This window comes from Coregonus lavaretus, assembly GCF_964263955.1.
Source record: "Coregonus lavaretus genome assembly, chromosome: 1".
In the NCBI taxonomy this organism is placed as follows: domain Eukaryota; kingdom Metazoa; phylum Chordata; class Actinopteri; order Salmoniformes; family Salmonidae; genus Coregonus; species Coregonus lavaretus.
The window spans coordinates 32,862,178-32,880,594 of NC_139988.1; the positions used below are offsets into that span (position 1 = coordinate 32,862,178).

Here is an 18,417-nt window from a genome sequence, read left to right on the forward strand (position 1 = left end):
ACAACGCAGGAGTGGCTTTGGGACAAGTCTCTGAATGTCCTTGAGTGGCCCAGCCAGAGCCTGGACTTGAACCCGAACTAACATCTCTGGAGAGACCTGAAAATATCTGCGCAACTCCCCAAATACAGGTGTGCCAAACTCATACCCAAGAAGACTTGAGGCTGTAATCGCTGCCAAAGGTGCTAAAACAAAGTACTGAGTCAAGTGTCTGAATACTTATGTAAATGTAATTTTTAGGTTTATTTTTTTTATACATTTGCAAAAATTTCTAAAAACCTGTTTTTGCTTTGTCATTATGGGGTATTGTGTGTAGATTGATGTGGGGTAAAAAAAACAACAACAATTTAATCAATTTTAGAATAAGGCTGTAACATAACAAAATGTGGAAAAAGTCAAGGGGTCTGAATACTTTCCGAATGCACTGTATATTTTACATGTGCAGATCATACATGCTTGTACACTAATGTCTCTATTTTGCCGTCATGACTGTTATTAAGGAAAGCTTAATGCAGGCTCTGCCTCCTCTCCAATTTGAGCTGCTATTCCTAGCGCACGTAGAACCAAACGCTTTAATTGAACTTTTAGCATGTATTACCTTTTATGTGGCAAAACACAACCCCTCACAATGTTTTAATTTGACTAGGTTACTTCAAAAGTCTCCTGTAGGCATGCGCATGTTCATCCAAAACATAATTCCAGTATCCCTAAAAATGGCTTGACATTAACCAAAATACAAAATAAGCTAGACAAAGTGTGATCTTTTTGTGTCGTGAAAATTAATGATGCGAGAAATGGCGGTGGAAACGCTTTTATGCGCAAATATTGACATAATAACCATCATATCGAAGTAAACTTGGAGTCACTTATAATATATAATATGCCATTTAGCAGACGCTTTTATCCAAAGCGACTTACAGTCATGCGTGCATTCATTTTTTTTTTTTTTTTTTTTTTGTATGGGTGGTCCCGGGGATCGAACCCACTACCTTGGCGTTACAAGCGCCGTGCTCTGCCAGCTGTTGTGTGGTTCTCCCACTACGACTCGGGAAAGCATGCAGTTTATTAGGCTACAGATGAAATAAGTTATGATGAACTTCACAGGGTGGTGAAAGTGCACGGTGATGAGCTTGATGCTCCTTTGAATAAATATCGAGGGTCTTATTCTGGTGACATGATGATTGATGCTTGGCTGCCGTTTGACAAATAAAAAGAATCTCATGCTTTTGTCCATAATAATATCATAATGTCGGCTATACCCGCACTGTATCTGCAAGCTGTTGGCTAGAGCGCACATGCCAATACCAGAGTGGGCCCATTCGCTGTACCTACCCAACATAGGCTTACAGTTGAAGATATGATGGAAACTCATTTAATATGTATTTTTTATTTGGTACATGGGAATTTAATGGCAAAAATAATTTTTATGTGCACTACTTCATCACGCACAGTTTTTTATCTGCAACAACTCCATTTGATGGAAAACATCTCTGGTGGGAAAATGTGCATTTGTTTTTATGCAGAGTTTAGAATATTCACATGAAAATATGTTGCCAATTGGATGGAAACCTAACTAGTGTTAAAATAAATTGTTTGCAATTCAACCCATTCTGCCATGGGGCTGAGAGAAAATGTTGCAGTTTCAAAGGTAATATCTGGCAATTCTACATATTTTTCCATGGGGTGGTGAGAAACTTTGGCAGTTTTAATGCTAATTTCCTGCAATTCTACACATTTTGCCATGACTTATGCCATGTTCATGATATCTGAATGAGAGTGACTAGCAAAATCAATGATGGCCAGCTGGAGGTCAGCGACCCTGGGCACATGCCCTGCGTGCCCTGTTGTTGATGATTAGGCCAACTACAAGGTTTAGATTTGAGTGACTATCAGTGACTGACATACCAAGTGGAAAAAAACAAATGTGGAAGTTGCACCTTGTTTATTCTACCTTTCTAACACTCAACAGTAAATTGAGTACCCCCCCCAAAAAAAAGAAGAAAAAAAAGCGGTAGTCTGCCTATAGGCAGAGGCGCGCCTTTGGTATTGAGGGCCAAACGTCAAGGTAAAATGCACGAATGAGAATTTGAATTTATCTGTGGGAAAACAGTGCCCTCTTGTGTGTAAAATTACATCTACACAAAGGAGGAGGCCATGGTTAGACTCAGTGAGACCATTGTGCACTAGTGCATTTGCCTAATAGCCTACGCTATGGCAGATACACTGTTAGTTTGGTGCTGCTACTGAAACTGCTACTTCTTGCACATTTCGCACAGTTCATAATTTCTCAATAGGCGCTTATTGAGCGCCGTGCGCTACTCACGTTACCACGCAACAACCATCCATGGTCATGCAGGACCGCGCGCGTTGCGTAATGGGAGAATCTCGGTGATGCTGATTCAGAGGAGTAGAGGCGTATAACGGGGAGAATGGAGAATGGTGCAACGACAACCGACACATATGTCATTACCACGACCTCGCACAAGGACTGATGCACCTCTCAAATGCCTCGCGCACCGAGGCCATACAACGACGTCAGAAGATCAGGTCTGGATACAATGTTTTGCTCTTTGTTGAATTGATGTAGATGATCTTGCGGAAATAAAGCACATTCAAGGCATTGGCACTTTGTCAATAATACTGCTGAATACAAGGTCGCTCGCTTTGCTATGATAACATGGGAGAGCAACACCACTTCGATGGCTGTTTCTAGAGAATAAAGCAATCTGGAATAGATCACGGTGTCACTCCACAACACAGTTATTGGCAATGATGCCAGATGACGTCAAGAGCTTGAACATGACAATTAGTATATTTTACATCTATATAACAAGAATAATGAATAATTTAGAAATAATCATCATAATGCAGACTTACGTCAGGATTTCAGTCGCTCACAACGGGAGGTGTAGTCTTTTACAAGCATCTAGTCGGGTCCCTTTGCGTAGGCTTTCCCGACTGTAAACGACATTTCCCAAAGTGCCATTCGCGCACTTACCATGCAGTGGAACGTTGTATGGCAGCTGATTGACTGATATTGATCCAATAGGTGATTCCTGAAATATGTTTTAGGGGCGGAGTAAAGGTACACAACCTGTACATTGGGCCAAGGGCGCAGGGCAATGGTGAATGTTGATGCTTGGAAAACGTCATGCCTAGAATTAGAACTCTGTATGGGCTGTGCGCGCCGCCTGCCGCTCGGATGGTAGCCCTGCCTACCCGTTGAGCGAGCGCCGAAACTGCAGTGCGGAGAAAATGTAACAGTAGGAGGAGAATGATAGTAGAGCTTATGGGCCTGGGGACTGCTGTTAGTTGCGATGGAGGAGAGGTTGTGTCTTATGGAATTATATCTAAGGAAAGCCTATTGGAAACAGAACGGGTCCCACCCTGTGTTTGTAGCAGTAAGGTGAGAGCGCAAATTACAAGTAATTCATAGGCCCAACATTAGACAGTGCAGTGGCCTACTAAAATGTTACACCCTTTTCGTAATTCTAAATATATATGTAGCTGTAAAATGTAGCCTAGTTACATACTTGAAAATGATTATGTTATCACGGGATTTTCTTAGTAGCCTACTATGATAATGGCTATTGAGTATTGCAATTGACCAGTCTCTTTTTTTGTCGATGGGGTTCGTTATAGAATTGGAAGAATATAAAGACATGTTTTAAATATAGGCCTACTAAAAGTGTTTCGCCAACATTGGGTGTGTGGTATTGGAGTCGTTCTTTCCAAAGTCCCCAATGCAGGTGTACTTTACTTTAATCAACCAAGTGTAAATTGACATTATTGAACCTCGAGGTAATTGCATGACAGAGTTAATTCACTTGAACATTGCTTTATTACTTTGCACTGTTGCATTGAGTGTACCTTCAGCACATTAACTGTCTAGGGCTGTGTGAAGCTTCCACACTGGTGTAAGGCTCAGGATGTAATCTCCTGCATCTGCGTTTGATTTCAGAATGCTTTGAGCCCAGCCATTCTAATACAGGTAACTGCCAAAATAAAGGAAACACGAGTAAATTAGGGATATAAGTTATATTTAAAGCAGGTGCTTCGACACAGGTGTGGTTACTGAGTTAATTAAGCAATTAACATCCTATCATGCTTAGGGTCATGTATAAAAATGCCCAGTTGCCCATTATTTTGGCTACAATGGCTAGAAGAAGAGATCTCAGTGACTTTGAAAGAGGGGTCTCAAAGGAGCATAAGGGGTTTAAAGGGTGTGTGTGTGTCTCAGTCACCAGATCTCAACCCAACTGAACACTTATGGGAGATTCTGGAGCGGCGTCTGAGACAGTGTTTTCCACCACCATCAACAAAACAACAAATTAGGATTTTCTCGTGGAAGAATGGAGTCACATCCCTCCAATAGAGTTCCAGACATTTGTAGAATCTATGCCAAAGCACATTGAAGCTGTTCTGGTGACTCGTGGGGGCCCAACACCCTATTAAGACACTTTATGTTGGTGTTTCCTTTATTTTGGCAGTTACCTGTAGGTGTGGTGTCTGGCAGGCAGCGCAAGCCTAGAGCAGTGTTTCCCAACTACAGTCCATGAGTACCCCAAACAGCACACATTTTTGTAGTTGCCCTGGACAAACTCACTTGATTCAACTCATTGAGGGCTTGATGATTAGTTGAATCAGGTGTGCTTGTCCGGGGCTACAACAAAAAATTGTATTTGAGGACTGGAGTGGAGAAACACTGGCCTAGAGAATGCCAGCAGGTGTGTTAAGTGAGGGGTGCTGCGGCGCTGTCCTTGGCCAGCACGGTGCTGTAATGAGTGGTGCTGTCCAATGTGCCGAAAAGTCAGCTTCAGTCACACCAATGCCTATGGATTCCGTTTGTAGAGAAATTGCATGCAATCTATCAAATATTTTAGCGCTAACTGTTGCTGTCCCTAGTGCTGAATCTGCGACCAAAACACATTTGTTTTAAACGCGGGTCGCAGTGCTGTCCGTAGTGCTGAATTGTTGTTAAGCGTGGATAGCGGTGCTGTCCATGGCGCAAAATTGTTTACTTATGACCACATAGACACATTTGGGGTTCAGAGGCATTAGCGACATGTCGACAGTTTACCAGGGGCTTGTCCTGCGGTGTGTGGAGGCCGAGGCTAAATCTGCTGCTCTTCCTGACAGATTGGATTGCGTGTTGGCCTTTGTGGCCTCATTGTATTGTCAAGCTTGTACCTTATTTTTTTTTAATGAGTTAGTCAGTTTAGATTATATTTTTTAAAATTCATAATGTAATTGTTGTATACTGTATTTGTGTATGTTGTAGCTTACATTACTGTGTTCTTCTTCACAGGTAAATGGCTGAATCAAGTTGGGAGCTGCTGTGTCTCTGTCTGGCCGGCCAATGCAGTGCGTAGGGACGGCCGCCCAGCCCGACGAAAACATGAACGGAGCGGGGGAGCAGGTGGACATCCTGCCCCCCAACTGCCTGGTAAAGGACCGATGGAAAGTGGTGAGTTTGTCTTTATCTTCAGAGACATTTTGACCATGTAATTGACTCTCAGCTGAGTGACTGGTGAAATAATTAAGTAATTGATTAAAATGAAACACATAATGCCAGAGTTGAGAATCCCTGATTTAGAATGTTCCTTACCCTAATGAGAACTAGCCTGGTCACAGATCTGTTGGTGCTGTCATGCCAAATGCTACGGTCATTGTTAGGCGTGACAGTGACCATAAGAGTTGGCAAAACAACACAAACAGATCTGGGATCAGGCTAGTTAAGAACTAGCATTTTCAAAATGTTCACTTCAAAGAACAGGCAGCAAACAGTAAGAAGCAGGCATCCGCAATCCTCACTTTTCTACTGTGTTTATTCCACCCTTGTCTCTCCTCTGCCACCATTCCCAGCTGAAGAAGATCGGCGGGGGAGGTTTCGGAGAGATCTACGAGGCGTTGGACCTGCTGACCAGGGAGAATGTGGCTCTCAAGGTAGAGTCAGCCCAGCAGCCTAAACAGGTCCTCAAGATGGAGGTGGCCGTCCTCAAGAAACTGCAAGGTAAGGGCCTGTGTGGTTTAGCAGTAACACACACACACACACACACACACACGTTCAGCTGTGTGTCTGTGTGGTTAAGTGGTAACGCCACTAATAGAAGCATGTATTAGAACCCCGAAGGTTGTGGGTTCAATCCCTGCGACCGCCTTTGCCACTTTCTCTCCTCCTGCACCATATATCGCCCTTTGTGATGAAATTCCACTCTCCTGTTATGAAAAACAAACTGCAAGGTAAGGGCAGGGCAGGCAGATACCGGGGGCGGATAGGGTTCACTAAGGACATGATCAATCAATGACAACATCACCTTGTACATGAATAAGCATGGCAAGGTTAATTAAGTTGTCTGGCTATGGTGTGATGTGACGTAACATCTGTCTGTCTAGCCATTTGATTAGTGTGATTGGCAAGGTTGTAGGTGTGGTGATTGTTTGTTCTGTTCTGTGATTTGATGAGTTAGGTAGTCAATCAGTTGACATGTCTGCTGCACTGGGGTTTATACTTCTTTGTGCAAAATTATATTTTGGCATTGAGTGTTTCACATCGTCGATCTCTTAGGCAGTATTTATTTTGGGGAATTTCTGTGTCTGTCAGCTTTGCTTGTTCTGGTCTGTAGTCCCAAAAACAGATACAAAAATGTCACTGCTAGCAGGGAGGATGGCTAATGAGCATTAAACTGTGTGTGTGTGTGTCTGTCTGGCTGGCTGGCTGCTTGTGTTAGTGAGCACCCTTCTTTAAATGGCTTGGGAAATGCCCTGAAAATGTCCTCTGGCTACTATTATTTGAATGCAACTCAACCTGAAAGTATACGGTCGTTGGAAATTACTTGAAGTTAGCATGCCCTAATGTTATTGTATGACTAAATCTAGGGACTCCCTGACTGTTAATATGTGTGTTTGATTCTTGGATAAATGCCTAATTCAGATACCACATTCTAAATATTAGGTCCAAGGAAAGCAATCTGATCCCAATCCTTTTAACAATAACCACATTTCCATCCACAGTTTTTATGTGAGTAATACCATATAAAAAAACTATCGGTAGAGTTGAAAATGCAATGGAAATACATTGACATTTATATTTTTATTCGGTACATGAAAACTTAAGCGAAAAAGTAAATTTTGTATGCACTACGTAATCACGCACGGATTGTTATCCGCAACAAGTCAGTTTGGTGGAAACATACCACTGGTGGGAAAATGCACATTTTCTTTATGCAGATTTTTGAATATTTGCACAATCGACATCGCCAATTGGATGGAACCCTAACTAATGATGCAAAATGTTATGGGGTTATTATAAGGGTTGGTCTAACATGTACATGCATTCGGAAAGTATTCAGACGCCTTGACTTTTTCCACATTTTATTACGTTACAGCCTTATTCTAAAATTAATTAAATTGTTTTTTAACCTCGTCAATCTACACACAATACCCCATAATGTCAAAGCGAAAACAGGTTTTTAGACATTTTTGCAAATGTATTGCAAATAAAAAACAGAAATACCTTATTTACATAAGTATTCAGACCCTTTGCTATGAGACTCGAAATTGAGCTCAGGTGCATCCTGTTTCCATTGATCATCCTTTAGATGTTTCTACAACTTGATTGGAGTCCACCTGTGGTAAATTAAATTGAATGGACATGATTTGGAAAGGCACACACCTGTCTATATAAGGTCCCACAGTTGACAGTGCATGTCAGACCAAAAACCAAGCCATGAGGTGGAAGGAATTGTCCATAGAGCTCCGAGACAGGATTGTGTCAAGGCACAGATCTGGGGAAGGGTACCAAAACATTTCTGCAGCATTGAAGGTCCCCAAGAACACAGTGGCCTCCATTATTCTTAAATGGAAGAAGTTTGGAACCTTCAAGGCTCTTCCTAGATCTGGCCGCCCGGCAAACTGAGCGATCGGGGGAGAAGGGCCTTGGTCAGGGAGGTGACCAAGAACCCGATGGTCACTCTGGCAGAGCTCCAGAGTTGTTCTGTGGAGATGGGAGAACCTTCCAGAAGGACAACTATCTCTGCAGCACTCCATCAATCAGGCCTTTATGGTAGAGTGGCCAGACGGAAGCCACTCCTCAGTAAAAGGCACATGACAGCCCGCTTGGAGTTTGCCAAAAGGCACCTAAAGGTCACTCAGACCATGAGAAACAACATTCTCTGGTCTGATGAAACCAAGATTGAACTCTTTGGTCTGAATGCCAAGTGTCACGTCTGGAGGAAACCTGGCACCATCCCTACGGTGAATCAAGCCTTTATGGTAGAGTGGCCAGATCGAAGCCACTCCTCAGTAAAAGGCACATGACAGCCCGCTTGGAGTTTGCCAAAAGGCACCTAAAGGACTCTCAGACCATGAGAAACAACATTCTTTGGTCTGATGAAACCAAGATTGAACTCTTTGGCCTGAATGCCAAGTGTCACGTCTGGAGGAAACCTGGCACCATCCCTACGGTGAAGCATGGTGGTGGCAGCATCATGCTGTGGGGATGTTTTTCAGTGGCAGGGACTGGGAGACTAGTTAGGATCGAGGGAAAGATGAATGGAGCAAAGTACAGAGAGATCCTTGATGAAAACCTGCTTCAGGACCTCAGACTGGGGCGAAAGTTCGCCTTCCAACAGGACAACGACCGTCAGCACACAGCCAAGACAACGCAGGAGTGTCTTCGGGACAAGTCTCTGAATGTCTTTGAGTGGCCCAACCAGAGCCCAGACTTGAACCCGGTCGAAAATCTCTGGAGAGACCTGAAAATAGCTGTGCAGCGACGCTCCCCATCCAACCTGACAGAGCTTAAGAGGTTCTGCAGAGAAGAATGGGAGAAACTCCCCAAATACAGAAGTGCCAAGCTTATAGCGTCATACCCGAGAAGACTTGAGGCTGTACTCGCTGCCAAAGGTGCTTCAACAAAGTAGTGAGTAAAGGGTCTGAATACTTATGTAAATGTATAATTTTTCATTTTTTTTATTTTTTTAATACATTTGCAAAAATGTCTAACATACTGTTTTTGCTTTGTCATCATTGAGTATTGTGTGTAGATTGATGAGGAGAAATGTTTTTAAAATCCATTTTAGAATAAGGCTGTAACGTAACAAAATGTGGAAAAGTCAAAGGGTCTGAATACTTTCCGAATGCACTGTATGTACAGTGGGGGAAAAAATATTTAGTCAGCCACCAATTGTGCAAGTTCTCCCACTTAAAAAGATGAGAGAGGCCTGTAATTTTCATCATAGGTACACGTCAACTATGACAGACAAATCACATTGTAGGATTTTTTATGAATTTATTTGCAAATTATGGTGGAAAATAAGTATTTGGTCACCTACAAACAAGCAAGATTTCTGGCTCTCACAGACCTGTAACTTCTTCTTTAAGAGGCTCCTCTGTCCTCCACTCGTTACCTGTATTAATGACACCTGTTTGAACTTGTTATCAGTATAAAAGACACCTGTCCACAACCTCAAACAGTCACACTCCAAACTCCACTATGGCCAAGACCAAAGAGCTGTCAAAGGACACCAGAAACAAAATTGTAGACCTGCACCAGGCTGGGAAGACTGAATCTGCAATAGGTAAGCAGCTTGGTTTGAAGAAATCAACTGTGGGAGCAATTATTAGGAAATGGAAGACATACAAGACCACTGATAATCTCCCTCGATCTGGGGCTCCACGCAAGATCTCACCCCGTGGGGTCAAAATGATCACAAGAACGGTGAGCAAAAATCCCAGAACCACACGGGGGGACCTAGTGAATGACCTGCAGAGAGCTGGGACCAAAGTAACAAAGCCTACCATCAGTAACACACTACGCCGCCAGGGACTCAAATCCTGCAGTGCCAGACGTGTCCCCCTGCTTAAGCCAGTACATGTCCAGGCCCGTCTGAAGTTTGCTAGAGTGCATTTGGATGATCCAGAAGAGGATTGGGAGAATGTCATATGGTCAGATGAAACCAAAATATAACTTTTTGGTAAAAACTCAACTCGTCGTGTTTGGAGGACAAAGAATGCTGAGTTGCATCCAAAGAACACCATACCTACTGTGAAGCATGGGGGTGGAAACATCATGCTTTGGGGCTGTTTTTCTGCAAAGGAACCAGGACGACTGATCCGTGTAAAGGAAATAATTAATTGGGCCATGTATCGTGAGATTTTGAGTGAAAACCTCCTTCCATCAGCAAGGGCATTGAAGATGAAACGTGGCTGGGTCTTTCAGCATGACAATAATCCCAAACACACCGCCCGGGCAATGAAGGAGTGGCTTCGTAAGAAGCATTTCAAGGTCCTGGAGTGGCCTAGCCAGTCTCCAGATCTCAACCCCATAGAAAATCTTTGGAGGGAGTTGAAAGTCCGTGTTGCCCAGCGACAGCCCCAAAACATCACTGCTCTAGAGGAGATCTGCATGGAGGAATGGGCCAAAATACCAGCAACAGTGTGTGAAAACCTTGTGAAGACTTACAGAAAACGTTTGACCTGTGTCATTGCCAACAAAGGGTATATAACAAAGTATTGAGAAACTTTTGTTATTAACCAAATACTTATTTTCCACCATAATTAGCAAATAAATTCATAAAAAATCCTACAATGTGATTTTCTGGATTTTGTTTTCTCATTTTGTCTGTCATAGTTGACGTGTACCTATGATGAAAATTACAGGCCTCTCTCATCTTTTTAAGTGGTAGAACTTGCACAATTGGTGGCTGACTAAATACTTTTTTCCCCACTGTATTTGTATGTACTGTATGTGTGTCTTTCGGAGGGGTTGGGTTAAAGAGGAAGTAACATTTTGGTTGGACCTTTTGTGCAATTGACCAATAAAGTAATCTTAATCTTAAACATCCAACTGAATCAGTTGTTTAACTGTGATGGTACAAGTAGATTCATAGATAGCTCATTTTATATTGACTGTATAATAACATTTACACAAACCTCTCAATTCTTTCACAGGAAAAAATCATGTATGTAAATTCATCGGATGTGGAAGGAACGAGAAGTTTAACTATGTGGTCATGCAACTTCAGGTAACCATTTATCAAAACAGTCTGATACAATTGCTTTAGGTAGAGAGAATCCTAGCCAAGGCTACAACTAAGTAGAAAAAAATGAATGAAAAATCTCTCTCCGTCTATCTCCCCGCTCTCCCTCTCTTCATCCCCCCTCTCCCTCCCCCTGTCTTGTCTCAACTCTCCCTACCCTCCCTCTGACCCCTCCCTCTCTCTCCCCCCACCCTCTACCCATCTCCCTCTCTCTCCCTCCACCTTCCCCTTCTTTCCCTCCCCCTTCTCTCCCCCCCAGCAGGGGAGAAACCTAGCGGACCTGAGGAGGAGTCAACCTCGTGGCACCTTCACCATGAGCACCACGCTACGCCTGGGCAAACAGATCCTGGAGTCCATAGAGGCAATCCACTCTGTGGGCTTCCTGCACAGAGACATCAAGCCTGTAGGTGGCCCTCTCTGTAGCACTTTACCTAAAGCCTGCAGGTATAAGGCATTATGATGTGTGGTTATAATGCATTGTAAGACTTATAAACAGATCCTTGAGTAGTCAATAGTAGTCCATCCACTCTGTGAGTTTCCTGCACAGAGACATCAAGCCTGTAGGTGGCACTTTACATGTCAGATAGAAAGGGGTGGGTGATAGAAAGAGAACAGTTGTGTGATAGAGGGGTGAGAGAAAGAAATTGAGAAACCTATCCAACCAAAAACATAGAGACCCAGAAAACCTGAGCCTGCGCCTTCACTATGTTGAATCACAAAACAATACAGAAATACACTACGGAAAAAGAAGGAACAGCACGTCAGAAATCAGCTCAATGTAATTGAAGAATCCATAGACTCTAACCACTTCTGGCAAAATTGGAAAACACTAAATAAACAACAACACAAAGAGTTATCTATTCAAAACTGAGATGTATGGGTAAACCACTTCTCTAATCTTTTTGGCCCTATAACAAAGAATAAACAGCAAAAACATATACATGATCAAATACAAATCTTAGAATCAACTATTAAAGACTACCAGAACCCACTGGATTCTCCAATCACATTGAATGAACTACAGGACAAAATACAAACCCTCCAACCCAAAAAGGCCTGTGGTGTTGATCGTATCCTACATTTTACATTTTAGTCATTTAGCAGACGCTCTTATCCAGAGCGAGTTACAGTTAGTGAGTGCATACATTTTTCATACTCAATGAAATGATAAAATATACAGACCACAAATTCCAATTGGCTATACTTAAACTCTTTAACATCATCCTTAGCTCTGGCATCTTCCCCAATATTTGAAACCAAGGACTGATCACCCCAATCCACAAAAGTGGAGACAAATTTGACCCCAATAACTACCGTGGGATATGCGTCAACAGCAACCTTGGGAAAATCCTCTGCATTATCATTAACAGCAGACTTGTACATTTCCTCAGTGAAAACAATGTACTGAGCAAATGTCAAATAGTTTTTTTTAACCAAATTACCGTACGACAGACCATGTATTCACCCTGCACACCCTAATTGACAAACAAACAAACCAAAACAAAGGCAAAGTCTTCTCATGCTTTGTTGATTTCAAAAAAGCTTTTGGGAAAAACACCAAATTAAGATTCTGCATGAAAAAATATCCTCTGTGTACAATGTAAAACACCAAATAATGCATGCAGAGCAGAATTATCAAAATCCAGAAAAGAGCCATTAAATCCTACAACCACCTAAAATGAAACTATTCCCAAACTTTCCATAACAAAGCCATCACCTACAGAGAGATGAACCTGGGGAAGAGTCCCCTAAGCAAGCTGGTCCTGGGGCTCTGTTCACAAACACAAACAGACCCCACAGAGCCCCAGGACAGCAACACAATTAGACCCAACCAAATAATGAGAAAACAAAAAGATAATTACTTGACACATTGGAAAGAATTAACAAAAAAACTGAGCAAACTAGAATGCTATTTAGCCCTAAACAGAGAGTACAGAGTAGCAGAATACCTGACCACTGTGACTGACCCAAACTTACGGAAAGCTTTGACTACAGTACCAGTTAAAAGTTTGGACACACCTACTCATTCAAGGGTTTTTCTTTATTTTTACTATTTTCTACATTGTAGAATAATAGTGAAGACATCAAAACTATGAAATAACACATATGGAATCATGTGGTAAACAAAAAAGTGTTAAACAAATCAAAATATATCTTATATTTGAGATTCTTCAAATAGCCACCCTTTGCCTTGATGACAGCTTTGCACACTCTTGTCATTCTCTCAACCAGCTTCACCTAGAATGCTTTTCCAACAGTCTTGAATGAGTTCCCACATATGCTGAGCACTTGTTGGCTGCTTTTCCTTCACTCTGCAGTCCGACTCAACCCAAACCATCTCAATTTGGTTGAGGTCGGGGGATTGTGGAGGCCAGACCATCTGATGCGACACTCCATCACTCTCCTTCTTGGTAAAATAGCCCTTACACAGCCGGGAGGTGTGTTGGGTCATTGTCCTGTTGAAAAACAAATGATAGTCCCACTAAACCCAAACCAGATGGGATGGCATATCGCTTCAGAATGCTGTGGTAGCCATGCTGGTTAAGTGTGCCTAGAATTCTAAATAAATCACAGACAGTGTCACCAGCAAAGCACCCCCACACCATAACACCCCCTCCTCCATGCTTTACGGTGGGAACTACACATGCGGAGATCATCCGTTCACCCACACTGCGTCTCACAAAGACATGACGGTTGGAACCAAAAATCTCCAATTTGGACTCCAGACCAAAGGACACATTTCCACCAGTCTAATGTACAGTTGAAGTCAGAAGTTTACATACACTTAGGTTGGAGTCATTAAAACTCGTTTTTCAACCACTCCACAAATTTCTTGTTAACAAACTATAGTTTTGGCAAGTCGGTTGCATGACACAAGTAATTTTTCAAACAATTGTTTACAGACAGATTATTTCACTTATAATTCACTGTATCACAATTCCAGTGGGTCAGAAGTTTACATGCGCTAAGTTGACTGTGCCTTTAAACAGCTTGGAAAATTCCAGAAAATGATGTCATGGCTTTAGAAGCTTCTGATAGGCTAATTGACATCATTTGAGTCAATTGGAGGTGTACCTGTGGATGTATTTCAAGGCCTACCTTCAAACTCAGTGCCTCTTTGCTTGACATCATGGGAAAATCAAAAGAAATCAGCCAAGACCACAGATCATTTTTTTTTGTAGACCTCCACAAGTCTGGTTCATCCTTGGGAGCAATTTCCAAACGGCTGAAGGTACTGCGTTCATCTGTACAAACAATAGTACGCAAGTATAAACACCATGGGACCACGCAGCCGTCATACCGCTCAGGAAGGAGACACTTTCTGTCTCCTAGAGATGAACGTACTTTGGTGCGAAAAGTGCAAATCAATCCCAGAACAACAGCAAAGGACCTTGTGAAGACGCTGGAGGAAACAGGTACAAAAGTATCTATATCCATAGTAAAACAAGTCCTATATCGACATAACCTGAAAGGCTGCTCAGCAAGGAAGAGGCCACTGCTCCAAAACCGCCATAAAAAAGCCAGACTACGGTTTGCAACTGCACATGGGGACAAAGATCGTACTTTTTGGAGAAATGTCCTCTGGTCTGATGAAACAAAAATAGAACTGTTTGGCCATAATCACCATCGTTATGTTTGGAGGAAAAAGGGGGGGCTTACAAGACGAAGAACACCATCCCAACCGTGAAGCACGGGCGTGGCATCATCATGCTGTGGGGGTGCTTTGCTGCAGGAGGGACTGGTGCACTTCACAACATAGATGGCATCATGAGGAAGGAAAATGATGTGGATATATTGAAGCAACATGTCAAGACATCAGTCAGGATGTTAAAGCTTGGTCGCAAATGGTCTTCCAAATGGACAATGACCCCAAGCATACTTCCAAAGTTGTGGCAAAATGGCTTAAGGACAACAAAGTCAAGGTATTGGAGTGGCCATCACAAAGCCCTGACCTCAATCCTATAGAAAATGTGTGGGCAGAACTGAAAAAGTGTGTGCGAGCATGGAGGCTTGCAAACCTGACTCAGTTACACCAGCTCTGTCAGGAGGAACGGGCGAAAATTCACCCAACTTATTGTGGGAAGCTTGTGGAAGGCTACCCGAAATGTTTGACCCAAGTTAAACAATTAAAAGCAATGCTACCAAATACTAATTGAGTGTATGTAAACGTCTGACCCACTGGGAATGTGATGAAAGAAATAAAAGCAGAAAATAAATAATTATCTCTACTATTATTCTGACATTTCACATTCTTAAAATAAAGTGGTGATCCTAACTGACCTAAGACAGGGAATTTTTACTAGGATTAAATGTCAGGAATTGTGAAAAACAGTTTAAATATATTTGGCTAAGGTGTATGTAAACTTCCGACTTCAACTGTACATTGCTCGTGTTTCTTGGCCCAAGCAGGTCTCTTCTTCTTATTGGTGTCCTTTAGTAGTGGTTTCTTTGCAGCAATTCAACCACGAAGGCCAGATTCACACAGTCCCCTCTGAACAGTTGATGTTGAGATGTGTCTGTGACTTGAACTCTGAGAAGCATTTTTGTGGGCTGCAATTTCTGAGGCTGGTAACTCTAATGAACTTATCCTCTAAAGCCGAGGTAACTTTGGGTCTTCCATTCCTGTGGTGGTCCTCATGAGAGCCAGTTTCATCATAGCGCTTGATGGTTTTTGCGACTGCACTTGAAGAAACTTTCAAAGTTCTTGAAATGTTCCATATTGACTGACCTTCATGTCTTAAAGTAATGATGGACTGTTGTTTCTCTTTGCTTATTTGAGCTGTTCTTGCCATAATATGGACTTGGTCTTTTACCAAATAGGGCTATCTTCTGTATACCCCACCTACCTTTTCACAACACAACTGATTGGCTCCAACGCATTAATTCCACAAATTAACTTTTAACAAGGCACACCTATTAATTCAAATGCATTCTAGGTGACTTCCTCATGAAGCTGGTTGAGAGAATGCCAAGAGTATGCAAAGCTGTCATCAAGGCAAAGGGTGGCTATTTGAAGAATCTCAAATGTAAAATATATTTTGATTTGTTTAACACTTTTTTAGTTACTACATTATTCCATATGTGTTATTTCATAGTTTTAATGTCTTCACTATTATTCTACAATGTAAAATAGTAAAAATAAAGAAAAACAATAGAATGAGTAGGTGTGTCCAAACTTTTGACCGGTTGTGTATGTACAGACTCAGTGAGCATAGCCTTGATATTGAGAAATGCCGCCATAGGCAGACCTGGCTCTCAAGACAAGACAGGCTATGTGCATACTGCCCACATGAGGTGGAAACCGAGCTGCACTTCCTAACCTCCTGCCAAATGTATGACCATAATAGAGACACATATTTCCCTGAGATTACACAGATCCACAAAGAATTAGAAAACAAACCCAATTTCTCTATTTGGTGAAATACCACAGTGTGCCATCACAGCAGCATGATTTTTGACTTGTTGCCACAAGAAAAGTGCAACCAGTGAAGAACAAACACCATTGTTTATTTATTTTCCCTTTTGTACTTTAACTATTTGCACATATGACATTTGAAGTGTCTTTATTATTTTGGAACTTTTGTGAGTGTAATGTTTGCTGTTGTTTTTTCCCCAGTCAAACTTTGCCATGGGTCGACTCCCCTCCACCTATAGAAAGTGCTTTATGTTAGACTTTGGCCTAGCTCGCCAGTACACCAACACTACCGGAGAGGTCCGACCGGTAAGTAGCCGTGGAAGGATTTTGTTCATTTCATTTATAATGTTATGTTAATATTTAAACCCATTGAATCATTCTAGCAAGAATATAGGACATGGGGTATACAGTGTGCTATTTTGGTGTTGAGTTAGGAGGGTTAGTGCACACAACCTGGGGGTAGTGGCAATGGGTTTCTCGCACTGGAAATGCTTTGTCCTCAGGGCACTTTGGGTAGGAGAATAGGAAAGGACAGGGCATGTGCCTTTTTGTGATGTGATTATGATATGATATTTAGTTGGCTAGCCTGATACAGGCTGATGTAGAGTTGGCTAGCCTGGAATAGGCTGATGTAGAGTTGGCTAGCCTGGAATAGGTTGATATAGAGTTGGCTAGCCTGATATAGGCTGATGGAGAGTTGGCTAGCCTGATATAGGCTGATATAGAGTTGGCTAGCCTGATATAGGCTGATGGAGAGTTGGCTAGCCTGATATAGGCTGATGGAGAGTTGGCTAGCCTGATATAGGTTGATGGAGAGTTGGCTAGCCTGATATAGGCTGATGGAGAGTTGGCTAGCCTGATATAGAGTTGGCTAGCCTGATACAGGCTGATGGAGAGTTGGCTAGCCTGATATAGGCTGATATAGAGTTGGCTAGCCTGATATAGGCTGATGGAGAGTTGGCTAACCTGATACAGGCTGAAGTAGAGTTGGCTAGCCTGATATAGGCTGATATCAAGTTGGCTAGCCTGATATAGGCTGATGGAGAGTTGGCTAGCCTGATATAGGTTGATGGAGAGTTGGCTAGCCTGATATATGCTGATGGAGAGTTGGCTAGCCTGATATAGAGTTGGCTAGCCTGATACAGGCTGATGGAGAGTTGGCTAGCCTGATATAGGCTGATATAGAGTTGGCTAGCCTGATATAGGCTGATGGAGAGTTGGCTAACCTGATACAGGCTGAAGTAGAGTTGGCTAGCCTGATATAGGCTGATATAAAGTTGGCTAGCCTGATATAGGCTGATGGAGAGTTGGCTAGCCTGATACAGGCTGATGTAGAGTTAGCTAGCCTGATATAATCTGATATAGAGTTGGCTAGCCTGAAATAGGCTGATGGAGAGTTGGCTAGCCTGATATAGGCTGATGGAGAGTTGGCTAGCCTGATACAGGCTGATATAGAGTTGGCTAGCCTGATATAGGTTGATGGAGAGTTGGCTAGCCTGATATAGGTTGATGGAGAGTTGGCTAGCCTGATATAGGCTGATATAGAGTTGGCTAGCCTGATATAGGCTGATGGAGAGTTGGCTAGCCTGATACAGGCTGATGTAGAGTTAGCTAGCCTGATATAGGCTGATATAGAGTTGGCTAGCCTGAAATAGGTTGATGGAGAGTTGGCTAGCCTGATATAGGCTGATATAGAGTTGGCTAGCCTGATATAGGCTGATGGAGAGTTGGCTAGCCTGATACAGGCTGATGTAGAGTTAGCTAGCCTGATATAGGCTGATATAGAGTTGGCTAGCCTGAAATAGGCTGATGGGGAGTTGGCTAGCCTGATATAGGCTGATGGAGAGTTGGCTAGCCTGATACAGGCTGATATAGAGTTGGCTAGCCTGATATAGGTTGATGGAGAGTTGGCTAGCCTGATATAGGTTGATGGAGAGTTGGCTAGCCTGATATAGGCTGATA

General features: G+C 42.5%; 2 protein-coding genes across 2 annotated transcripts in view; both read left to right on the top strand.

The window, feature by feature from the left end:
• Positions 1-18,417, top strand: part of LOC311134805 (sodium/calcium exchanger 1-like) — a gene marked incomplete at both ends in the record, with an annotated part of 795,938 nt that overhangs the window by 523,748 nt on the left and 253,773 nt on the right. The gene's annotated exons all lie outside the window — the stretch shown is intronic.
• The window catches only part of LOC311134795 (tau-tubulin kinase 1-like), a gene marked incomplete at both ends in the record, with an annotated part of 40,714 nt that continues 27,653 nt past the window's right edge, over positions 5,357-18,417 (top strand). Inside the window, 5 exons of the mRNA XM_084168580.1 lie at positions 5,357-5,464; positions 5,863-6,010; positions 10,951-11,024; positions 11,299-11,442; positions 16,657-16,761. Of these exons, the coding sequence (XP_084024706.1) occupies positions 5,357-5,464; positions 5,863-6,010; positions 10,951-11,024; positions 11,299-11,442; positions 16,657-16,761 (579 nt within the window). The remainder of the gene's footprint in view (positions 5,465-5,862; positions 6,011-10,950; positions 11,025-11,298; positions 11,443-16,656; positions 16,762-18,417) is intronic.